General features: G+C 44.9%; 1 protein-coding gene across 3 annotated transcripts in view; it reads left to right on the forward strand.

The window, feature by feature from the left end:
* The window catches only part of NRP2 (neuropilin 2), a 120,290-nt gene that overhangs the window by 71,031 nt on the left and 26,497 nt on the right, over positions 1–22,762 (forward strand). For 2 of the 3 annotated variants that reach the window (XM_065413806.1, XM_065413807.1), the window contains exons 11-15: positions 696–812; positions 3,171–3,323; positions 14,683–14,945; positions 16,651–16,747; positions 20,970–21,011. In XM_065413806.1, the coding sequence (XP_065269878.1) occupies positions 696–812; positions 3,171–3,323; positions 14,683–14,945; positions 16,651–16,747; positions 20,970–21,011 (672 nt within the window). The remainder of the gene's footprint in view (positions 1–695; positions 813–3,170; positions 3,324–14,682; positions 14,946–16,650; positions 16,748–20,969; positions 21,012–22,762) is intronic. The other variant, XM_065413808.1, reaches the window with a different exon arrangement.

Consider the following 22,762-nt stretch of genomic DNA (forward strand, 5'->3'; position numbering starts at 1 on the left):
GGGAAGAATGCTGGACTCTGCTGACTGCCCTACTCCCCATGTAAACGGAGAGGAAGATGGAACTTAATGTCATGTACCATTGATCTTAATATCTTCTTGCTTAAATTTCCTTGCCACCTGCTTTTAGGTAGGTTCCCAGAGTCTATAAGGAGGAGAGGGAAATAGGACAGAGCCACTTTAAATCGTCAGGAAGATGGAGCATGAAACCAGATGCTTTCTGCTTTGAGCCAGAGCGTGCTAGGGATTCTCTGGGTCCATTTGTGGTTACATCATTTGTGGTGTTGAGTGACTTGTTTTTATAAAACTGGCACAATTGGTGGGAATATGTTTTTATGTAGTTATGTCTTTATGAAAGAAAGGAATGTGCTGCCTGGGATCTCTGTTATCCAGCGTAACAACAAACCTGCTAGCTAGTATATACATACATAGTAAAAAAACAGCCTGTCGGTTTAAAGGCGATCCTTATCCTACAGGGTCCACAGCTCAGAGAATTCCCTATTTCCACTTTGGGTGTAAAAGAAGCCTCACAAGTGATTCAAGCCATGCTGACATTTGTAGCATGTTGGAAATTATTGCTGCTTTCTTGCCCTCTCATGATAAGATTCAGAAAGAAAGAGTTCTGTTTGGTTTCCTCTGTTGGGCTCTCTGAGGATGAGGCTCATTATCACCTGTTCTCCTTCATTGTCTTTATGCAGATGTAAAGCCCACTTCAGAGACACTGAAGCCCACCTTGAAGAGTGAGGAGACCACGTCTCCATTCCCTACTGATGAGGAGACAACAGAGTGTGGTGATGGCTGTGGAGAAGGTGATGGTACGTACCAGACCCAGGCACCCTTAGCGCAGTAAATGATTGGTTAACAGTTAAGTGAACACTCTTGTCTTTCCATTGGCTCCTACCCAGTGGGACTCAGTCCTGGAAACCTGTAGAATGATAGTACTCATAAGACTCAGGGTCAAAGTCTGATCTGTTATACCAGGGAAGGATAGTACAGTGAGGGAGAAAGGAAGGATAATACAGTGGTAAGGACACTAGCCTGGGACTTGGGCGATCTGGGTTCAATTCCCTGCTCTACCACGGATTCCCTGTGGTCTCTCCATGCCTCAGTTTCCCATCTGTAACATGGGGATAGTAGCACTGCCCTACCTCAAACACGTGTTGAGAGGATAAAAGCATTAAAGGTTGTGGGATGCTCATATACTATGTTAAAGGGACCACATAAGCACCATAAATATGTAGGGCATTGACTCCACTGAATTCAATGGGCTTACTCCGTTGTAATTGGAAGCAGAGTTTGACCCTCAGAGTTGAGGGTTTGGATAAGTACCCTGCAGCATGGACATTTATTCAGACCTCATGATTTGGCAAACTTTGACTAGAAATTGCATCAGAAGAGGCTTCCATGTGAGATTTCTGCCAGTGTTTTGACCCATCAGCTTTAAGGCCTGGATGGAAACATAAAAGGGGAACCTAATGAGATCTTGAAAACAAGTTAACTATTTCACACTGTTCATAATGATTCAGTTCTAGAAATGTGAGCCACAGCACAAAGGGCCTGATCCTCGCTGCACCAGTGTTACACCTGTTGAACTCCTCTGACGTCAATGGAGTGACTTTGGAATTCAGGATGCCATTTTTCGTTAAAGCCACAGAAATCAGGAGGGCCACGCAGTGCAGTGTGAGACGTACTTTCTACCCTGGTGATACGTTTTAACGTGTAGAGCCAGTACCCAAGATGGTCCCCTTCATATTTAGCTGTGATTTTCATTCTCCAACTTCACAAGCAATGAGGCATATTTCTCTGGACCATCAGGTTGATGAGACTTCAACAGAAAGAGTCCTTCTCCCTGGGGAGCTAGATTAGGTTGTAATAAAAGGAGCCAGGTCCACACCGCTTTATTCTAACCTGGGACTGGGTAGGGAATGGCTCTTTCCACTGCCCAGTAGTGTTCACCTGATGGCTATTGCCTGGGTCACTGAGCTCTTGCTGACTGTCATTAACTTTGGGGGTGTGATGATGTAAAATTTCCTCTTTGTTCAGGAAAGCTACAAACAAGCCTTTGCTATATTTGGCCCCTCCACCGGTGCTTCCCAGTCAGGCGTGTATCCTCTGACATTCTCAGCGTGCTGCTTTAGAACCTAGGTCCCTTCTCTAGCCTTCGTGCCGTGACTGCCCTACTCAGATGCCATTGCAGCCTCTTCTCTCCGAGACTAAGCCTCCTCCAGGACTTTCGTTGTGCTATCGCAGTGTCCATATGGGATGTTACTGCACAGCAAGCCGGCATGCTGTAGAGTCACACACTGGCTTGCCACACGGTGTTAGACATGGCCTGAGCTTCAAGCCTCCTCTGACACCCGCCCCTGTGGCCCAAGAGCTATCCCTGTCCAAAGTTCTGCTACTGAGGGCTCTGTTCACTTCATATAATAATGCTTTGAGCTGAGAATGAAATCTGTCCAGAGGTTTCAAAGCACTATGCAAAGGTAGGCAAGCATTGTCCTCATTTTATAGATGGGAAAACTGAAGTACAGAGAGGTTAAGTGACTTGCTCAGGGTCACAAAGTGAGTCAGTGGTGGAGCTGGGAATAGAACCTAGCTCTCTTAACTCGGATTATTCCACTAGACCACTGCTGCCCCATAGCTGCATAGGTAGCATTTTCATTAGTGGATAGTGACCCAGAGGTGACCATTCATAATTCCAGGCATCCTGTTCTCTTCTGGCACGAATGCTTAGATCTGTCACTCGATAGCTGGGCTTTTGAGGCACTTGAGATTCTTCTTTTTTTGGAGCCAGAGTGGAACTACACTGCACCACAAGGGCACTTGGGAAACATTCGTCTCTGACATTTAAGAAGGAATTTAATATTTGGCCACTCCAGGGGATGAAGAGAAGGTGCTGATTAGAGCCTGGAAGCATTTGGTGCCTGCATTTATATTTGCTTAGTTTGGTGGATTAGCTGAAGGACTTGATGTGAGCATTTTGATGATGCAGAATTTAAGGCTGATCCTCAGAGCTGACGAAACATGAGATAGGTTGAAAGCATCCGTGAGAGAGAGATTTCATGCTTTCTTCAGTATTTATGACTTGCCAGCTATTTTAGTTTTTAAATAGCATCCCTCTATTGCAGGTTGTTCTTTAATCAAGTTTTATTTTGTTATGTTCCTTTTATAAGATGCCCAGCTTCCTGTAGGATTCAATTGCAACTTTGACCTCCCTGAAGACCTATGTGGTTGGTCTAATGACCCTGAAACAGATTATACATGGTCTTTCCATTCTAGAAGCACCTGGTTCAGCAATTCAGGACCAAGCACTGGGTCCTTACCTGGTAAGCCATTTCATACATTATAAGGGGAAAGGGGGAAAGGCTATGGCATTTCCTCCATGGAAAAGATTATTGCAACGCTGCTTAACAGTGGCAGAGATTCTGCAGAAGTGGATGTTTTCCTTTGTTAATTCTTTGGATATTCTGCTTTGTGTCCGATAACCATGTCACTGAATTACACTAACTCTCCACTAGAGATGGGCTTGAACCAAGCAGCCTGGTGCTGAATCTCCTCCCCCACCCTATATAGGGAAGTTTGGACTTGCATCAAAATCCTGATCCAGTTTCCTCACGGGGGCCCATCAGTACTCCCCACAGTGTGTTTCCCCTCTTGCTATGGGCACACACATCATAATAAGTCCATGGCTGGACAGAGCTTGACTTCAGCTATTCTGCACCCTGTGGTTGTATGGGATAGACTTAAGTCATCTGTCGGGATTGAACTCGCCAGGACCTAAAGATACAAAAAATTCTGCTTAAGTTTTACTCTTGATCCGTTCCGGCATAGGCCTGTGTTATGGGAACAGAGGGTTTGGTGTTCTAACTAGGGCTGAGTGAGCCTTGCAGGGCTTAGCTGAAGAGAGTTTTGCTAAGATTTGTTTGCAGAGATTGGAATGAGACAACCCCTGCAAGTTTGCTTGGAGGCAGAAGTTCCCTATCCCTGTATCTTGGAACCAGCCCTGGGACCTGTGCCATCTTCTTACCTGAGATGACGTTGGAGGAGTGTTGTTGGGGGTACAAAGCAGGTTCACCAGCTTCCAAATAACTTGAACCTATGTTCACTTAATTTTGATGAACATGAACTGAGTTTTGTGCAGGAAATTCAAGGGTCCCATTGAGTCAGCTTGAGGTTCAGATGAATATTTCACCCAGCTTTACTTCCGTTCCAGATGCCACATGGAGGCACAAGGACTTTAATGCCTGTATCTAAAGAGCATGAGGATTTGATGGATCGAGTTGACCCCTCCCATTTGCTCTTACCAATAGATTTGAGTGTTGAAACCAAAACATTCAACCTGTCAGCCACATGACAGAGGCACTGGCCAGAGTGACAGTTCTAACAGCCAACTAGAAGGCAGCATAGGGAGCACCTGGCAGGCAAAGCCAAAGAGGAATGCATATATATATATGAAATACATTGACCGTTGAGAGTCCACTACACCTCTACACACACCTCACTCTTAAACACACATATGCGTGCACACACATTTTTACTTATACACACACACGCACACACACACACTTTTTCCCATTGATCAATGGGGCGCCCAGATCTCTTACAACCCCCATCGGCGCTGTATTAAGCACAGGCTCTCTGGACATCTGACAGATTCTTTGGCTTGACACAGGTTACAGTGTGAAAAATGGAGAAACACATTTTCATATTTTGAGTGTTTATCTCTTCAGCCTTTGAGTGCTTGAGAAGATTAATATCTGAAGATCACGGGGGCCTCAGGCAACAGGAGAGAACACTTACCGCCAGTCCCAGGCTTAATAACCCTCCCCATCTCATTCGCTGTAATAATGTTTAATTAATATAATAAGCCTCCTGCAAGTAGGAAAAAAAATTACTTATTTTTATAACTCAGACTCAATTTTTCATTTCATTTCCTCTCCCCCGAGTCTTCCTACAATTAATTGCCCTTTTTTTCCTTAAAAGACTCGTGTGTGTTTGTTTAGGGACAATCTGGGATGAGTGATGCTCCTGCAGAGGATATGGCCTTCTCTGTGTGTCTGCAACATTAGTGGAGTTTTCTTCCTCTGTCCTTCAGTTTCTTACCCTGCCTCTCTTTTTCTCTGCTACTTCTGAATTGCAGGTCCCTCTAGTCCTTAGGGCCTGTTCCCCAGCCCACTGAAGCCGGTGGGAGTCTTTCCGTTGATTTAGTGAGCTTTGCAGCTGGCCACCACAGAGAGATTTCTCTGAGTAGTTGTTGTTTGCATTACAGTGGCAGCTAGAGTGTAGTGGTGGCCAGGTTGGTCCCAGGATATTAGAGAGACAAGGTGGGTGTTGTCTCTCCAGTAGCGCCTAGAGTCCCCCACGGAGTTTGGAACCCCATTGTGCTAGATCCTCTACAGACACATAGGACAAGAGAGTCCCTGCCCTGAAGAGCTTACAGTCTAAACAGACAGGACAGACAGGGAGGAAACAGAGGCATCGAGGGAGGAAGTGATTTGCCCAAGATCACACAGCAGATCAGTGGCAGAGCTTCGAATAGAGCCTAGGTCTCTTTCTGAGCTTCATGACGACAAAGGCTGCTGAAAGGCGAGCTGGCTCCCCAAAGTGGTGCTGGCCCCTTCTCCTCCCTCTGCCGCCACTCTCACCTGAAGCGCCGAGTCCGTGAGAAGAGCTAGTGGCTTTAGAATCACAGCTGGCCCTGCCACGTTGATCAGTTACACCCTGTTGTTTTGAGAAGAAAGTCAGACACGATCATGTATGAGCCCGCCTGGCTGTGAGCGTGTCTAGCTTTTCACTGCATTGAAGAAATATAAAGGGATTTATACAAAAAAGGACCATTGGGTCTAACTTTGTTCCCACTTTAAGAAATTAGGAAGGAAAACACAACACAAAGGGAAACAACTATTTGCTTTTTCCAGCTTTAAAAAGAGACCTGTAATATTAAAAAGAGCCTCTTGTAGCCTGCTGACTGGGAGCAGAATAGCTATATTGTTAGTTCACACTCCTTCATTCCTCTGATGGTTTTCTAGTCACCCCCTCCGGCATTTTGCTTCTACTTATAAAACTCATCGTCAGATACCAGGCAAGAAAGGATGAAAAGTCCTTTCTGTTCAGGGTGGTCTTTCCTTCTGAACCCCTGCTCCTACAAAGGGTGAGCAGTTGGGTGAAGGAGAGCAGCTGTGCTTAGTTTAGGGGCAGGGCACATGCTAATGAGGGGTTCAAAGTTGTTGGAGATCCTTAAATTTTAAGGTGCTGACCTGGAACGTTTGGCTCTCCCATGATAGAAAGAAATGCACTGTGCCTTTAAGAGGTATTTGGAATGCGTTTCTGTTTCTTCTTCAGATGGCAAAACAAAAAAATTAAATTAAAAGGAGGGGCCCTGGCTGAGTGAGCATGGGAAGGAGGAAGTGGCCGTGCCGAAATATCATCTGAAAGGCATTTAAAGTCTGTCGAAAGACGGGCTCAGATTCCTTAGATATCTTCCCATTTCATTGTGTGTGTGTGCTCACAATTATTTCTCTTCTTTAGCATGGGTAATGGCTCCTCGAGACTGCCAAGACACCCTCTGCTTTCATTCCACTAGTTTTATTTCCAAGATACTCTCACAGGCACCTTGGAGTTTCTTTTATCAGCACCATGTTCCTTGTGCTTTTAGCGACATGGATTGTCTCTATTTCATTCCTTAAAACCTCCTAGGACAAATTCAGCTATCCCTATTGGCGAAAGTGGAGCCAAGCTGCTCAGCTCAGCGGAAGCCTGTTCTTACTCTAGCTGCTATTTGCCTTTTTGTGGGGCAAAGGAACCCAGTTTCTTCCACAGTCGTGCCCCGAAGAGGGATGCAGTTTTTTCTCTATGGATTTTCACAGGCTTCCCAGATTTCCCCCGTTAGCTGCCTTGATGGAATTTATCACAATTTGCAACAAGATCAGGTTTCAATGAGGTTCTGATCCTACTCCCTTGGAAGTCAATGGCAAAACGCCCATTGGTGTCAGCGGAGCAGGATCCAGGCCCTGAGAGACCTGAAGATAAACCCACTTATTCCAGTTGTTAAGCTGGGTGTCTTGAGACGGGTAGGTGCTGACGAGCCCTGCCAAAGTCATCATCTTCACTGACTGCCAGGAGTCTGAAAAGATACTGGGCATCATATTTCCAACTGGTATAAATCGGTCTTGTTCCATTGCCATCAGCGGAATACGCCAGCTGAGAATCCGGACCACGGATGTTTAGACTTTTTTACGGTTGTTAAGGAAATGATTAGAAGAGGTTACAAGAACACTGTCAGTTTAGAAATCCTAGGGCTCCATCGTCCCTCCCTTATACGTCCACTCCTATCTATCCAAGTGAGCAAAGGTCTTTCAGACCTACGTATGGGAAATAAGCACCTGTATGAATCCACCATTGCTAACCACACCTGTGACTCTACAAAACTAATGGGTAGGATTTTTACAATGTATCTTTCCCCCTATTGTTGTACTTTCTCTGAGACTGAGCCATGAAATCAATGGAGAGAATTTCACTGTGGTTTTTGGTCTGTGGCCTGCTTCACTTTGGGGGGCAGAAGTGCTGCCATACTTGGGTTACAGACCCAGCAGGGGAAGGTTTATTTGTTTTAAAATGTTTCCAATGGGGAAATGTTTGCATTGCTCTGAGGTTTTGCAAGAGCTCATTTTGTAAAAATAACACAAATATTGGGCCATACTTAAGCTGCCGGTGACCCTTTTACCATCCTTGTGTTATTCCTCTGGAGTTTTTAAGGGCTAATTTTTTATCGCAGTCCATGAGAATTTAGGCACTCGGACCCCAATCCTGCTCCACTGAATCAATAAAAGTTTTGCTGTTAATGTCCATGGAGTAGGATTGGGCCAGTCCTGCGCATAGGGCCGACTATAATACCCTTACTTGTGCTGAATAGAGCCTGACGCCAGGATGGGTCCCAGTGAGGTTCGGGGCAGTATTTGCAGTGTTACATCCTGCTCAGTGTCAGTAAGGGTGAAACAGTTTAACCCTTTGAGGCCAAGCCCCATCACTTTGAAGTCAGTGGGAGTTTTGCCATTGATTCAGTTGGAGCCGAGTGAACCGTCCAGTCCTAACTTCCGTGAATAGACCTTGATCCTTGCGAGCTTTGCCAACCCCCCAGCTAAGAAGGAGGCAAGCTGCACCGCCCCAAGAACAGACCCCGAACCACATAGTGAGTTACAGTGTGATTGCTGATTCTTCCCTTGCTCCCAGCCCTACACCTGGTGCTGATCCCTTCACCTGGTGCACCAGCGAAGCTGCTCAAGCCACTCCCCACGCCCATGCACAAGAGGGAGAGCAGCAGCCCGGCAATGGCGGTTCTTCGGCCCCTCCCTTCCCCCTGTGATGCAGGTAGCCTGAGCCGGGGAGAAAGGAAGTCCTTATGTCCCTTACCCTCCTACACTGCAGCACAGCCAGTGCTGTGTCCACACTCTGTCCCTGAAGGCCTGGCAGAACTCCCATTAACTTCAGTGACGGTAGTACTTGGCCCTAGGCTTATACACAGAGGCCAGTCTTCCTTTCGTGGCGTATACATGGACGTTTGCATTCCTTTGCTGGTATTTGGCTCCACGTACAAACGCCCACATATTGCCTGTAAAACTGGGCGGGAGTATTCTTTGGAAAGCAAAGAGGATTTTTTAAAATGTTAGGTAGTGGACTGGCTCGCCCAATGGATTCATGAAAATGGCTCAATGGCGAGTGACTCCCAGGGCCAGGTTTTGAAACGTGTGCGTGCCCAACATGGGTCAACAAAAACGGATGCCCGGATTGTGCATGGCATGCCTTTATTTGTGGGTTGATGCCTTTCGTTGTGCATGCATAAAAGTGTGTAGGCACACAGATCGGTGTGTGGGAGCCTGGGCACACGCACATCCAATTCATACAAAAGTGCGCCGTTTCCATTGGTTTGTAGGTGATCCTCATGCAAATATTGAGAACATTTATCATAAACATCTGGCTCTAACTACTACTTGAGCGTCTGAGGCACTGAGCACCCACCACCAGAATTCATATGGCCCTCATCACCATATTGGAGAACCCCACAATCAGTATGAATTTTTAGCTTACCAACACCCCTGCGAGGTAGGGGAGGATTTCACAGATGGAGAGCTAAGTACAGGGTCACACAGCAGGTCAGTAGCATAGCTGGGAATTGAACCTCAGATCAGTGCCCCGTCCACTGGACCATTTACTGCAAGCTTGGAAGAGCAGGAGCTAGCTATAGAGACATAGATACAGATGGACGTGGTAGTTGTGAATATGACCTAGTGATGGAAATCACAGACAGCAAAGCTCTGCAGCTAGCAGCAGGACATGAAGACCTAAAGGAGTGGGAGAATGTATTTGCTTTAGCCAATATGAGGCAGGTGTTGGTGAGGTGCGGTGCTTTCACTGAAAGTCCCAGAGGAATTAGCTTTGTAATAATGATCAGTGCAGTGACTTGTGAAAGAGGCCTAGGTGAATGCAAAGATCCTGCATAAGAGTAGCAGTTGTAAGTCAACAATGTCCAGTGAAGAGGAAACTCTATGACCTTTGACTGAGAATTGTGGTAATTGATTGTCTATATCCGACCCAACGTGTTCTGTTGGAACACCTCCAGATGTGCTGCTGTGACCAGTCATTGTATCTGTTTTTCTTGGGAGCCAATTGTTGTGTATTCAGGAACCAAGTACAGATAGATTGACCTTGTGAGATAAGCTGCTGTACCAACTCATGATTTAAGCATGACCTGAGCTGTGAGACTTCATCTCCTGCTGCACCTAATACTCTCTCAGATGGCTCGCTAGTAGGAGGGGAAGGTGCTAGCCAAAAGAAGTGTGTGTTGGCCAGATGGTTTGTTTGGATTTCCAGATGGTTTGTTTGGAGGATCAGTCTTCTGATTGATCTGGGGCTCACTAAGGTGCACATATAATTGATTATGCTGTTGTCTGGTCGGTGACGGTTGCATGTTCACGCTGCTCTTGCTCTACTAAATCCAGATGCATCCATAAATCTCCATGGGAAGTGACAGAAGCACCGATTGCAGAAACAGCAGTAGGCTAAGATGCCTGAACATATTTGTCCTGCGAGCTGGCCTTTTGAACCTCTGATCCCAGTTCTGTGGGAGCCTTATCGACTGTGTCATTAGCAAGAACAGATGCTTTGAATCAAAGATCCAGGGAAGTGGCTGAAATGCATTTTTTGATCCTGAAAGGATTGATCAAATCTTCTGTATAGTCTTTCTTCAAATGTTTTAGCAACACAAGAGATTTTCTTTCAGGTGTCTTCTCTGCGCTGCAAGCCTTCCATTAACTGTGTCAAAAATATCAACTACTGGAACAGCGAGGCTCAGACATGCTGAGTCAGCAATTAGCTCTGCGGTGGCCTTGTTTAGTTGGTCTCAGCATGTTCACAAGGCTTTTCATTAAGGTCCCTCCAGCCATTAGAATGACCCACTAGCTTCATGTTCAAATGGCATAGCAAGTAATGTCTGCCTTTGCTCAACTAGTCTCTCTAAACTGCATTATAAAGCACAAAAACACATCCCAACAAAACCCGCTGTCCGCTGCAGGGGAGCAGTTGGTGGAATTGCCCAAAGAATGAGCACACCTGTGAATCATACTACTTGGTATTGTTCAAATAGGTCAAGGCAGCACTTTATCACTCCAAAAAGAGATCAGCCAAGAGTCCTTATAAACACAGGGAACTTAGAGTTTCAGCAGGCTACTACATCTCTGAAAGAGGTTGTGTTGAGGCGATATTGGATTGTTTTTGGCAGCATTTCAGAAGATTCTTTGATTACACACACTGCTGGAAATGGGAAGAGTTAACAGGTCAAATCAGCCCTGCTATATAAGTAGACACAATTCTGCTGAAGTCAACATATTTTCTCCAGGGCTGGATTTAGCCCAGGCTGTTTTCCTGGCCCAGCGGTGGCGTGATGCACAGCCAGATCAATGTGTGCATGTGCACGAAGCAAGGTGCCGGTGCCATGTTTTCTTCAACTATATAATTTGTGCAACCTCCTGGTTTTTTCAGAGCCTTTGACCATCTTCAAGACCTTCAGTGGGAGCTAGGGTTGCTCAGCACCTCACTCGATGAGGCCACTTTTATTTAGATGCCTAAATGAGGATTGACTCTAGCTTTGGGAAGCTAGGTATGCAGAGGCCACATTTAGGATCGAGGCCCCATTGTGCTAGGTGCTGTACAAATGCATAGGAAGACATCCCTACCCCAAACAGCTTACAGTTCAAGGCACCAGTTCTGCAATTGGATCCACCAGACAGCCCCTGGTACCAGACAGAGCCCCGTTGACTTGACTGGATCTCTCCAGGGACACAAGGATCTCATGGCAGGATCAAAGTCTAAGAAGTCAAGCAACACATGGAGGATGAGGATACAGTCAAATATACTCCATTTTCAGAAAGTGCTAAAAACTCAGAAATCCAAGTGGTGTTTTTTATTCATGACTGGGTGACTTGCCTGGGAAGCAGTTTTAGCTTCAAGATAATTATACTGTTGCTGTTTGTTTTTTTCTTTTGAGGGTATTTTTTTGTTTGGTTGGTTGGTTTTGTTTTTCCTTTGAAAAGACTGGTGGTGAATTATAGAAAGAGAATTTGAATTCTGGAGACCTTGGCGACTGATTATATCTTATCACTGCTTATACGTGAAGTACAGCTTGTTCTTTTTGCTTCCTCCACTTGTTTATCTCTTGCATCTTCTCCTCCTCCACCACCACTCTGTAGTGAATCACTAGTCCCCTCCTCCATTAGAGAACAGCATGGTACTTTTTCAAATGATTTTCATTCAGCTGGTACTTGGCAAACACTCTGATCTTTTCTCTGCTGATGTTTGCATTAAAGTGGACAAAGTGGACAAATTCATGTGAAGTCAGTGGAATTTCTCAAGGAATGAATGTGTCTCTGTTACTTTTTGATCATATGTCCAGGAAGTACACAAAAGTTTGGTATTTTGGTCAGACAAAATTTGACTTTAACTTCATTTAGCTGTTGCAGCAGCAGTAGAAAATTGATTGTATGGGTTTTTTTGGGTGGGAGGGGAGGGATCTGCCTTTTGGTGTTTTGAAACCTGAGTTCAGTCAATCTACAGGTCTCTGTTTTAAGTTCTGGAGATGCATTTGGTCTGATTTTCAAATTGCTTAGTGTTGAACTAATTCTTCTGTTGATATTGGTGGTAAAACTTCAATGGGAGCAGACTTAGGCCAATTAAGAGCTTTTCAAAATCCCACCCATCAAGGTCAAAGGAGCTAAGACAGCAGGAGTGCAGTAGGGAGAGGAAACTACACATCACTAAGCCTGGTGGTATCCGTGTCAGAGTGAAGGAAAGGAGAAAAGGGCTGCCACATGTATGCTAATGACAAATACCAGCTATAGAGTAGCTGTGTTCATTTTTGTATTGGATAGGCAGAAGAACTGGCACATAAAGTACAGTAATATCAGCAGTAACTTTCCTTCTAAATTCAATGTATTTCAGAATTCCAGGGCTTCCACATATTGTATTGCAGGAGTAGCGCATAGAGGGGACCACATGGTTCTTTTGTGGAATTTATTTTAATGCCATGGGTTAGATAAAGATATCGAGTAGTCTAGATCAACCCAGCCAAGTGCCATGCTAAAGGCCTTTTGCTGCTACATGCATTTCCGAGTCCAGTTACATCTGTGGACTTCGCCTGTGTGATCAGATGTGGTTGGCCTTTATAAGTACTGCTATCTGTTCCTCCTCCCTAGGGATTGTTATATGGTTATAGTCTGAAAAGTGACTTGTGTGTTTTAAAAAAGCATCACTGTACTCAACACACCTGCTCCTGGTGTTTAATACTATCTGAGTCATATTTGCTTATTTTTCTTACAAAAACAAGTTTGATCTCTTATTTGCACTTCAGGGCCAATCCAGCTACAGCATGGAAAAACGGAGAGCTGGGTTTATTCTGCCTCACATATCATCAACAAAATTGTCAGCTAGGTTTTGATTGCAAAGTACTTACTGCTGGTGATGAAAAGAGTCACAAAGAACACAGCTTGATAAGCTTGATATCCAGATAGTAAGATGCGTTTGCAATGCTGGCGGTTAGAAAAATCAACTTCAAGCTTGTAAGCTAAGCAAATTTCAGGCAGAATAAATATGAACCCCCCCACAATGTCATTATTATAGAGTCATTTTTTCTGACTATAACTGCACTGAAACTTGTCCTAATTACGTCAATCTTTGGCTTATGCTTTCCAGTGTCATTATTGGTATCCTACCGCACTATGGCTGTTGGTGAAAAAGACATCTCCCTTACTGCTCAGGCTTTTTATTTATACAGTGGGTATTTCTCTTTCAAACACTAAACTCCACAGAAGTACTGAGTGTATGCTTGGTACAGCCCAGGTTTTCTAACTCCCAGTAATATCTCTTGATTTATCTGGATTGTTTGCAATGTTGCCCTTGGCAGGGCTAGTTTTGTCTCAGTCCCTGTAAAATCCTGATCTTGTCACAGAATTCTTTTCTCTAGAATGTTTCTGTCACTATTGGTTTTCACTTCACAGACATACGTCTCAGGCTTCCCAACAGCAGGAACAAAGTTTTCAGTTTATTTGTTATTCCAGTCTCTCCCTCCCAACAGCTACCACCCTGTGTATCTCCCCTCCATGAAACGGTGCTGAATGAATGTGCAGCAGTGTTTTTGTTTGTTTTTAAAATGAGAAACACCTCAGGATTGCCCTAAATATTGCCCAGGGTATTTTGTTGGGATCCCTGTTGTGAATCCTCTGAGACTATGTTCTGAGCTAGTTCATGCTGGACGTACAGCAAGAATGGACACACTTATTCTTTCTGCCCATTTTTTGATTCAGCACCAGTAGAAATTAAGCCCAGTATTCATGTTCCAAATAAAAAGGAAATCCCAGTTTAGGGATCAGAGGTGTAGCGAGCGCCCTCCGTACCCTCCGACCGGAGGGGGCCCCGCAAGGAAGGGGGCCCCTAAAAGTGGCAAAATAAATACCGCATTCCAGTTTCTGCATTGTAAGGGGCCCCGCCCGGACATATGTTCGGAGGGGGCCACCGTTCGGAGGGGGCCACGTTCTTTGTTGCTACGGCCCTGTTGGGGATAGGTTTGAATCTGAATATGAAGTTCATCTGGCTCTATACAGCAAATGACTCACTAAACAATTGTGTTCAATTACTGTATGATACTCAAAAAGGGTGCCCCTTAATGTCCACAGTGTAGGTTCTAAGGACCAGCATACTCCATGAAGCAAAATATGAGTTGATGTCCTTTAGACGAACCAAGAGATGAAGCATCACACAAAGAATGTATTGTGGGCTCCGTTTTCAAACCTGAATACCTAAGTTAGAGCACCCAACTTTGCCCGTGGGTACTCAAATCAACATGGGCACCCAAAGACCCATTTAGGGCTCTTGTTCCCATTTGAGCATCCAGGTATAGATCCAAGTGCCCTAACTTAACTACCTGGGTTTGAAAATTGGTCCAACTAACAGGTGGAAAAGTAATCAACCCTCTGGGACAACGTTGGGTTCCTATTGGAGAACTTCTCCTTTGGATGAGAACTATGAAGTGTCATCAGCTGTGCTTGCTATCCTCTCCAGCTGAGAACTGGAAGGTGTAACATTCATTACAAATGCTAAGAGGTGATCTGATCAGGTTTTACTTCTTTTCTCCTTGAACAGAGAGTAAAAGTTACTTGCGGCCGCAGAGCAGTGGAGGGAGAGAGGAACAGCACACCCGGCTCCTCAGCCCCGTGATCTACTTGCCCAGGAGTGCTGTCTGCATGGTGTTCCAGTACCAAGCATCGGGCGGGAGTGGGATAATGCTGCAGGTGTGGCGGGAAGCGAGCCAGGAGAAAAAGCTGTTGTGGATCATCTCGGAAGACCAAGGGGATGAGTGGAAAGAGGGACGGATCATTCTGCCAAGCTACGATATGGCCTATCAAGTAAGATGATAAAGGGCCATTTGTTCTGAGCTTCCAGTGGCTTTTAGTGATAGTTATGTCAATATTTCAAAGGGCTGTGCCCATTCATCATTAGGGAACGTTGTCGAGCGGAGCGGTTTTCATTGTATTTCTTATGTTGCTATAGTAACTAAATAACACTCTATTTGTTATTCAGAATGTGCCTGTCTTTATACACAGACTTAGGTCTTTGTTCATCCTGTTGCCTTTTATATTCCTGAAATCTCCCCTTTTACAAATATTTTCCTCCCTTTTCTTTTAGATGATTATCAGGTAATCTGACAAGAGACACAAAGCCCTAAGGAGCAAACACAAACAAATCCTGCCAGCAGAAAGGTGGGGAGGTGGGAGGGAGGGAGCCCACTTTGAAAAAGTGAATGAAAAAAAAGCAAACACCACTTTCCTGACCTTGGCTCCAAGTCTGGGTGTTGCGGATGGGGGAGGGTGAAATCAGGTCTGTGTGCACCTTGAGACCAGAAGGCATTCAAGGCAAGCAAACTTAAGGGCCCGATACTGCCTCCATTGTGTCAGTGAGAAGAGGATCGGGCCCAGATAGATACGACCCATGTGCCCAGTCCTGCAAAACCTCTCCAAAACTGCCAGCACCCCATTGTGAAGTTAATGAAAGGGTTTGCAGAACAGCGTATCAATCTCTTCTCCAGCCAAAGAGCAGCTACGGTTGGCTGGTAAGGCAAGCCAAAACTCAGCCAGCTAGCCAGAGAACATGTGCTGCCTATTCTTACTTATTATTGAGTCACTGTGCTCAGCATTGTCCAAAACAGAAGGGAAAACATGGTCCCCGCCCCGTGGAACTTAGGGTCTGACCCTGCAGTCTCGACTCCTGCAAAACTCCCAGTTGAGGTCGGGGGGGGTTTGCTTCTGTGAGGACTGCAGGACTGGGCTTCAAGTTATCAGTGAAAAGGAAGCGATGGCTACAAACATGAAGCAAAGGTCTTTGCACCGGTGTCCCTGGAAATGTATTGCTGGTTTGTGTGTGTTCCTTTGGCTTTTTAATAAAATACCAATGCACGCAATGTGCTTACAGATAGGGTACTTGGCATTTGGATAGTACTTTGCATGTTAAAAATGATGTACAGCCATTAACTAACTAACTGAATATTACTTAAATAATGCAGGTATTTTCACTCAGCATTTTTCACAGCTAACTATTATCACTTTAAACTTACTCCAGGTATTAAACCTCTTTTTTTATCATGTCCTGTGTCCAGTATTAACTCAATCAGCTAGCTCCTCAGCTGGTATAAATCCATGTTGCTCCATTCACTTCACTGGAACTATGCTGATTCAGTCCTGCTGAGCCCAGGATAACCAATGAAACCCCAAGTCCATCGCCCTGTTTTGTAGTCCCTGAAAAATGCGTTTTATTCAAATAAACTGCGAGTTGGGAATCCAGCTGTCAATTGATGGGCCAAATGATGAACTCCCTGAATTTTTACTCAGTCCCTACTCAGACAGAACTCTCACTGCCAATGGAAGTTTTGCCGCAGTGAGGACTGGTAAAACCGGGTAAGGACGCCAGCATTTGGCCCCTGGCCATTAGCTTCTCAGGTGTGACTGAAAAGCGGGGAGCACATTTTCAGCTCTTTCTCCCAGGGGAACAAGGACTGCGTGCACTGCTTGGGAGTGGAAGCCTAACGGTGACATTTCTGTTCTGATTTGCTTGTAGATTGTGTTTGACGGTGTTATACGCAAAGGAGATTCGGGAGAAATTGCCATCGATGACATCCGGATTGGCTCCGATATCTCCCTAGAGAATTGTATGGGTACGTAAACATCTGTCTCGCAGACTTATAGATTTTTAGGGCCAGAATGGATCTTTGTGACATCTAGTCTGACCTCCAGCATAACGCAGCTCATGGAATTACACCCGGTGATTCTGGTATCCTCTCGGCTGCACAAAATGAGACAAGGAATCACTGTTGCATGCAGCAAAAGTAGTCCAGTTCATGAGAGCCTTTGTTTCTAGGATTCTGCCAAGGGACTGGAACTCTTCTCCTGCCTGAGCTATAGTGATTTTCTGGATTTCCATAAAGCTACTCTTTGCATCTGAAGGAAATCAGGGAAAATAAGTCCCTAGGGAACATAGGTACTGGTGTCAAAGGCATCAAGGGGAATATATATGTCTACAGAGGATGGCTGAAACAATAGGTGGGGTTATTAAAGAATACTCTGTATAAAAAGGACATACACAAAATTTAAAAGGAAAGTCCTAGACACAGGAAACCAGCTGCCAGTCAGCATTACATGCTTGGAGGGGCTGATGGGTTCAATAGGAGCCTTTTCTAATGAGAAATAAATAGCAGAGGGGTTTTATAGCAGTGTTAACACAATAATGAAAGAGAAGCTTGTGCTAGAATTCATCATTTCCCAGTCCAGGGCAAAAGTCAGGTAGACAGGTTCATTAAACATGAAAGCTACATAAGCTTTAAAAACGTTTATTAGAGGAATGGTAATTCAACCGTTCATCCATCTAGCCTACCCGTCCCTCTATTGTATTTAGATAATGGCAGTCCCCAGATAATGAACATGGGATAGAGTCTGCCAAGATGTCCCGGCAGGGTCTGGCCCTAGAGGAGCGGCGGGTGGAGTTGGACTACGTAAAATATCTAATTAGTAGGGTCTGTGTTGGCAGATGTCCATGGGAGTGGGCCTCCCATTCTGTACAGCGGCAGGAGAAGTGCTTGGCTGTTATACACCTCCTAAAGGGCCACACCCAACTGGACTGAAATCAGAGTCTTTCCATTGGAGCTGGCCGTAGCCCAAGGTGGACTTAAAAAGGTTCACATCAGCAAGATGTCTCTGCACAGGTTGCCAGGGGCCTCCTAAATTCAGCAAGATAGGGCACTAGGACGAGCGAGAAAATGAACCACACATGACAGTTGTTAGTCACGTTGCTTAATGCACCGCTGGAAGGCTCAGATACTGCGGTGATGAGGGCAGTATAAGAACCTGAATAGAATAGAATAGAATAGAATAGAATAGAGGTCAACTGCTTGTCCTGGAGTGGTTCTGAGCTCCGTGGGTCCAAGTTTCTTTGAAGCTTTGAACTCTACTGACCGCTTGCCCTCGTGCCAGAAGAGCTAATGTTGCATGTGAAAAATTCTGTGCTGGCATTTGACAAACATGGCATGGCGTCCATAGCATAAGAAAGAAACACGAATGATGAATAATGCTAATAACTTTTCTTTTCTAGCTTTTTTAAAATACTCAAACTTGCCTGAATAGCCAATATTTTGTTTTTATCTACATGTAAGAAAAGCTTTAAGTGTTAAAACAAAGCCTTTTGTAAGTCATAAAGGTCCAAAAACTGTTAGACACTAGCTCTAAAAATTGCTTCAAACTGCTACATAGATTTACTTGTATCTTTTCAGGAACTTAAATCTGGACCTATGAACCTAATAGTAAATGGTGATATTTTGGTTTTGATCATGCCTGACAAAGGGATTTTTAAATGGTTTTAACTGAAAAATGTAACGCTATTTCAGCTGTAAGGTCACTTCTGAAGCCACCATAGTAATATGAAACAATATGCGCATACCACATTCCCTCTTTGTCAGCACCATAAAAATAACGGACACGGGTAACAGGCTCTACTGTTTTTAAAATGTAATCCTGGGAAGTAATCGGATTCCTTTTTAGCCTGAAAAGAACTCTAACTCTCAATAACTTTTTCCTTTCGAAAACCTGTCACTCGTGTTCTGAACTTGAGCGATGATTTCACAGTGCTCTATACAGCCACAGCCTGGTTCTGTGACTCACAGGCGTAATGCAGAAGTAATCTAAAAATACTCAGAAGTCTATTACTTTTGAGAGCAAGTAATCACTAATAAGCACTGATTATTGCTTTTCAGATCCAGTAATTTGTAACAGATCACTTCTTCAAAGTAACTGCAAAAATCACGCTCCTTTGTTTATTGGTATTGTAAGACAGAGGGATGCATGGCTAGCCAGAAGTGACGTGACCTGTGAAAATTGAAACTAGAGATGGGCTGGAACCCAGACCCCAGATCCAAACACCGCCCACCTTTCAGGGTGTTTTGGAATCTGAACACTGATTCAGATTGGGATTTGGTAGCAGGCTCCTATTTCTATGATGAGTGAATCCCTGAATTCAAACACTTCTGAACTTGGGGCATATTGTACCCTGAAGTCTGGATCTAAATCCAACTTTTTAGCTCAGGCCAATCAGACTGCCTATGATGGCATGTGGCCCATGGGTAATGGCCAGTAGCAAAAATTCCCAATGGCTGGAGACGGGACACTAGATGGGAGGGCTCTGAGTTACTACAGAGAATTCTTTCCCAGGTATCTGCCTGGTGGATCTTGCCCCCATGCTCGGGGTCTAACTGATCACCATATTTGGGGTTGGGAAGGAATTTTCCTCCAGGTCAGATTGGCAGAGACCCTGGGGTTGGTTTTATTTGCCTTCTTCTGCAGCATGGGGCCCAAGTCATTTGCAGGTTTAAACTAGTGTAAATGGTGGATTCTCTGTAACTTGAAGTCTTTAAACCATGATTTGAGGACTTCAGTAACTCAGCCAGACGTGAGGGGTCAATTTCAGGAGTGGGTGGGTGAGGTTCTGTGGCCTGCAATGTGCAGGAGGTGAGACTAGGTGATCATGATGGTCTCTTCTGGCCTTAAAGTCTATAAGTCTATGGAAGAGGGGCCTCTGCAATATTGTGAAATCCACACCCCTGCTTCCATTGAGGGGCTCCTGTGAGTTATCGCAGTGTTTCCTAGATAGGGTTACCACCTTTTAAATGCAAAAAAGCCCCTATCCCCCCTGGCCCGCCAAGGCAAGCCTACCACAACCCCAACAACAAGGTAACTCCACAACACCCCCTTCAACAGCCACTTATAGTATCTAGGTAGAGAGGTAATGATTGATAACTTCATTGATAACAAATGGGCATTTGTTTTATCAGCACATTTTGCAAGCCAATCTTTGTAGTCTGTTTCGTTTAGCCCATTGTCACTGAATGTGCAGTTTCTGATTCAAACTTTTTTTTTTCCGGGCGTCTAGTAGGATCACTTGCACCATTGCCTTGATCGTCCATATGCCTCGCACATCTCGTGACTCAAACCCTCTCTAACACACGCGCGTGCGTGTTGGTGGGCAGACAGATGCTGTATTTTCAACAATTTTGATCTATCACTTAAACTGCGGAAGTGGGAACACTGCAGCATCTTTAGCTGGACACAGAAACTTTTAACATCAGCTATACCAGTGTATTGTGATAATAATGCAAATCTTTAGACCCACATTAAAAAAAAACCTGGCAGATTACATTATTTTTCTGGCAACTGGCAAATCCATAAAAAACCAGCCAGACCAGTCAAATTCTGGCCAGGTGGTAACCCTGTTCCCAGACAGTGGCTTGTGGGGCCCAGTGTGGAGGAGGCCTGGACAAGCGGTTTGGAGAGCAAGCCCACCCCGCACTCACCCCACAGCATCAGCTCCTGTCCTGCTTCAGCAGCCAGGCCAAAACTGAGTGGCGCTGCGACCCAGCAGGCCAGGTCACAACACCCAGTATGGGGAGCTGGGCCCAATCCGTGGGCAAGAGCTGCTACTGCCAGGTGGGTGCAGGGCAGGCTTGCTCTCCAAAACCTTCCTCCTCCACCCCACCCTGGGCCTCTCCTCGACCCCAGGCCAGGATTAGGGCTGCAGTGCCGGGGCAGAGGGTGTAGCTGCAGGTGGTGAGTGCCTCCTCACATGGCCAGGAGAACGCAGAGGAGGAGGAGAAGGACGCTGGTGTATGATTTTGGGCCCCACCCACGAATTTATATACAGTTGGTGCATCGCCTTAATAAAAAGTTTGGGAACCATTGGATTAGGGCTCCCCATTTAGTCACAGGGGTCACAGATGCCAATGTCGGGCCTGAGGAGATGTCACTGATAAGTAACTAGGGACGCATCCGATGTGATCTTCTGTTTGTTTTAAACATTCTCCTTTCTAAAATCAGAATATTATTTTCCCTTTGCAGAACCCATCACAGCTTTCCCAGGTGAGAACTTCTACATTCCAGGTAAAATGGCACTTATTTGAGTAATTTGTCCGATGGCATGATTTCATTTTTGGTTTTTATTTTTTTTTAATCAGTGTGCGTGCATATGAAAATAATGTGCGCTGTTACGAGCCAAGAGAAACTGTAAATGTGCAATATGCCTTCCCATCAGCAGATGGCACTAGCCTATGCACTCTTTGGGGAGGGGAGGGGAGGGGATAGCAGAGCAGGCTTTGCTACCTCATGTCTAATTAAAGTTCAGAAATCCATAATCGAGACAAATAAGACCAGATAAAGTGCTCTGCTTTGCAATGCCCAGTGAGGCGCAATAAAGCTTAAATGTAGGACCCAGGAGCAAAGAGAAACCACCAACAGATTTAACCAAAAAAATTGGTAGTGAATTAAGAGTAAAAGGGGTGGCAGTGATTTATTTTAGCATGAAGATGGATGCTTTCCAGGGTACAGATGCCAAATCTATTAGTGAGGTACAGTGGCAGCAGGCCTGCTTGCAAGGAGAAGGAAATTAGGCGGTAGAATTGGAAGAACAACTGCCACAAGGAGTTTGGAAGTCGACATTCAATAAAAGGGAAACAAGGTGAAATGGTGCATTTAATAGCGTAATGCTAGTCTAAAGAATAGCAAATGGGATTCTTCTCTTTGATAAAACCTACAGAGTAAAACAAAAGGAAGCGGAATTCAGAGATAGTGCCTGCTCATTAAACATGTTTCTGGTTCAGCAGGGATGCTGTTTTCTACACTGAAAAAATGTGAGCTGTCCTCTTTTGGGGAAGATTTTTCATCTCTTTTTCAGTGTCTAAGGCTGACTACCTCTCCAGGAGTGAATGTGTAGGTTGTCAAACTCCAAAAAAGGAAAAGCAGGACTCCTTAGTTTTAAAAGGCGTTCTGCCTATTTAAAAATGGCCCCTTTATTTTCAGCTGGTTATAATATCCTTCCTGACCATCTCTCCTAAACTGTTGCATGGAACCGTTAAAAGGTGTTGGGTTTCACCCTGGAAGTAATTGCTTTTCAGTGATTGGTGAAGCTGTTCCTTTGTTAATAGTTTTCAAAGTGCTTTGGGATCCATGGCTCCGGATGAAAATTATCCAAAGCCCACTGAATCTCCAGAGAATCTCCCATTGACTTCAGTGGGGTTTGGACCAGCCTGGAAGTTATTAGCATTAGAAGAGGCACACTCATAGTTAACAGTGAGCTAATATTATAGTTATGGAAATATTCTTAATGTAAGTGTTCTAGGTATTTGGCTTGTTTATATATCCTTCCACTGAGACCACAGCCCTGGTGAGAAGCTGGTACAGTAGTCTAGCCCAATGATCTAAAGCCTTGTAACCATTACACAGACCCTTCCTGTATGCTGCTATATAATGTACTTTCTTTTCCTAAAGGCACTAACCAGCCTGTGCTCTTGGGCTCTATCCTATTACAAGCTTCCTTTGAGACTGTGTCATACTGGCATAGCGTCTCGGGGCGCACTAGCAGCATTGGGCTCTCTGTACCCTTTGTGGAGAACCTCTGCAGAGCAATCAGAGAGAGACTGGGACATGAACTAAAAATAATGAGCCAAATCCTGGCCCTGTTGAAATCAGTGGCAAAACTTCCATTGACTTCAATAGTGCTGTGATTTCACCCAACACACTCAACCCCCCAGCCCATGTGCAGGCAGAAGGGTGGCACTGGCTGGAGACCCTCATCCACGAACACCCTTCCCAGTAGCTGAAACTGAGGGAGGAGGTTATCACCAGCTAAATACCTC

The sequence above is a fragment of the Emys orbicularis genome, chromosome 11, assembly GCF_028017835.1.
Source record: "Emys orbicularis isolate rEmyOrb1 chromosome 11, rEmyOrb1.hap1, whole genome shotgun sequence".
Taxonomy (NCBI): domain Eukaryota; kingdom Metazoa; phylum Chordata; order Testudines; family Emydidae; genus Emys; species Emys orbicularis.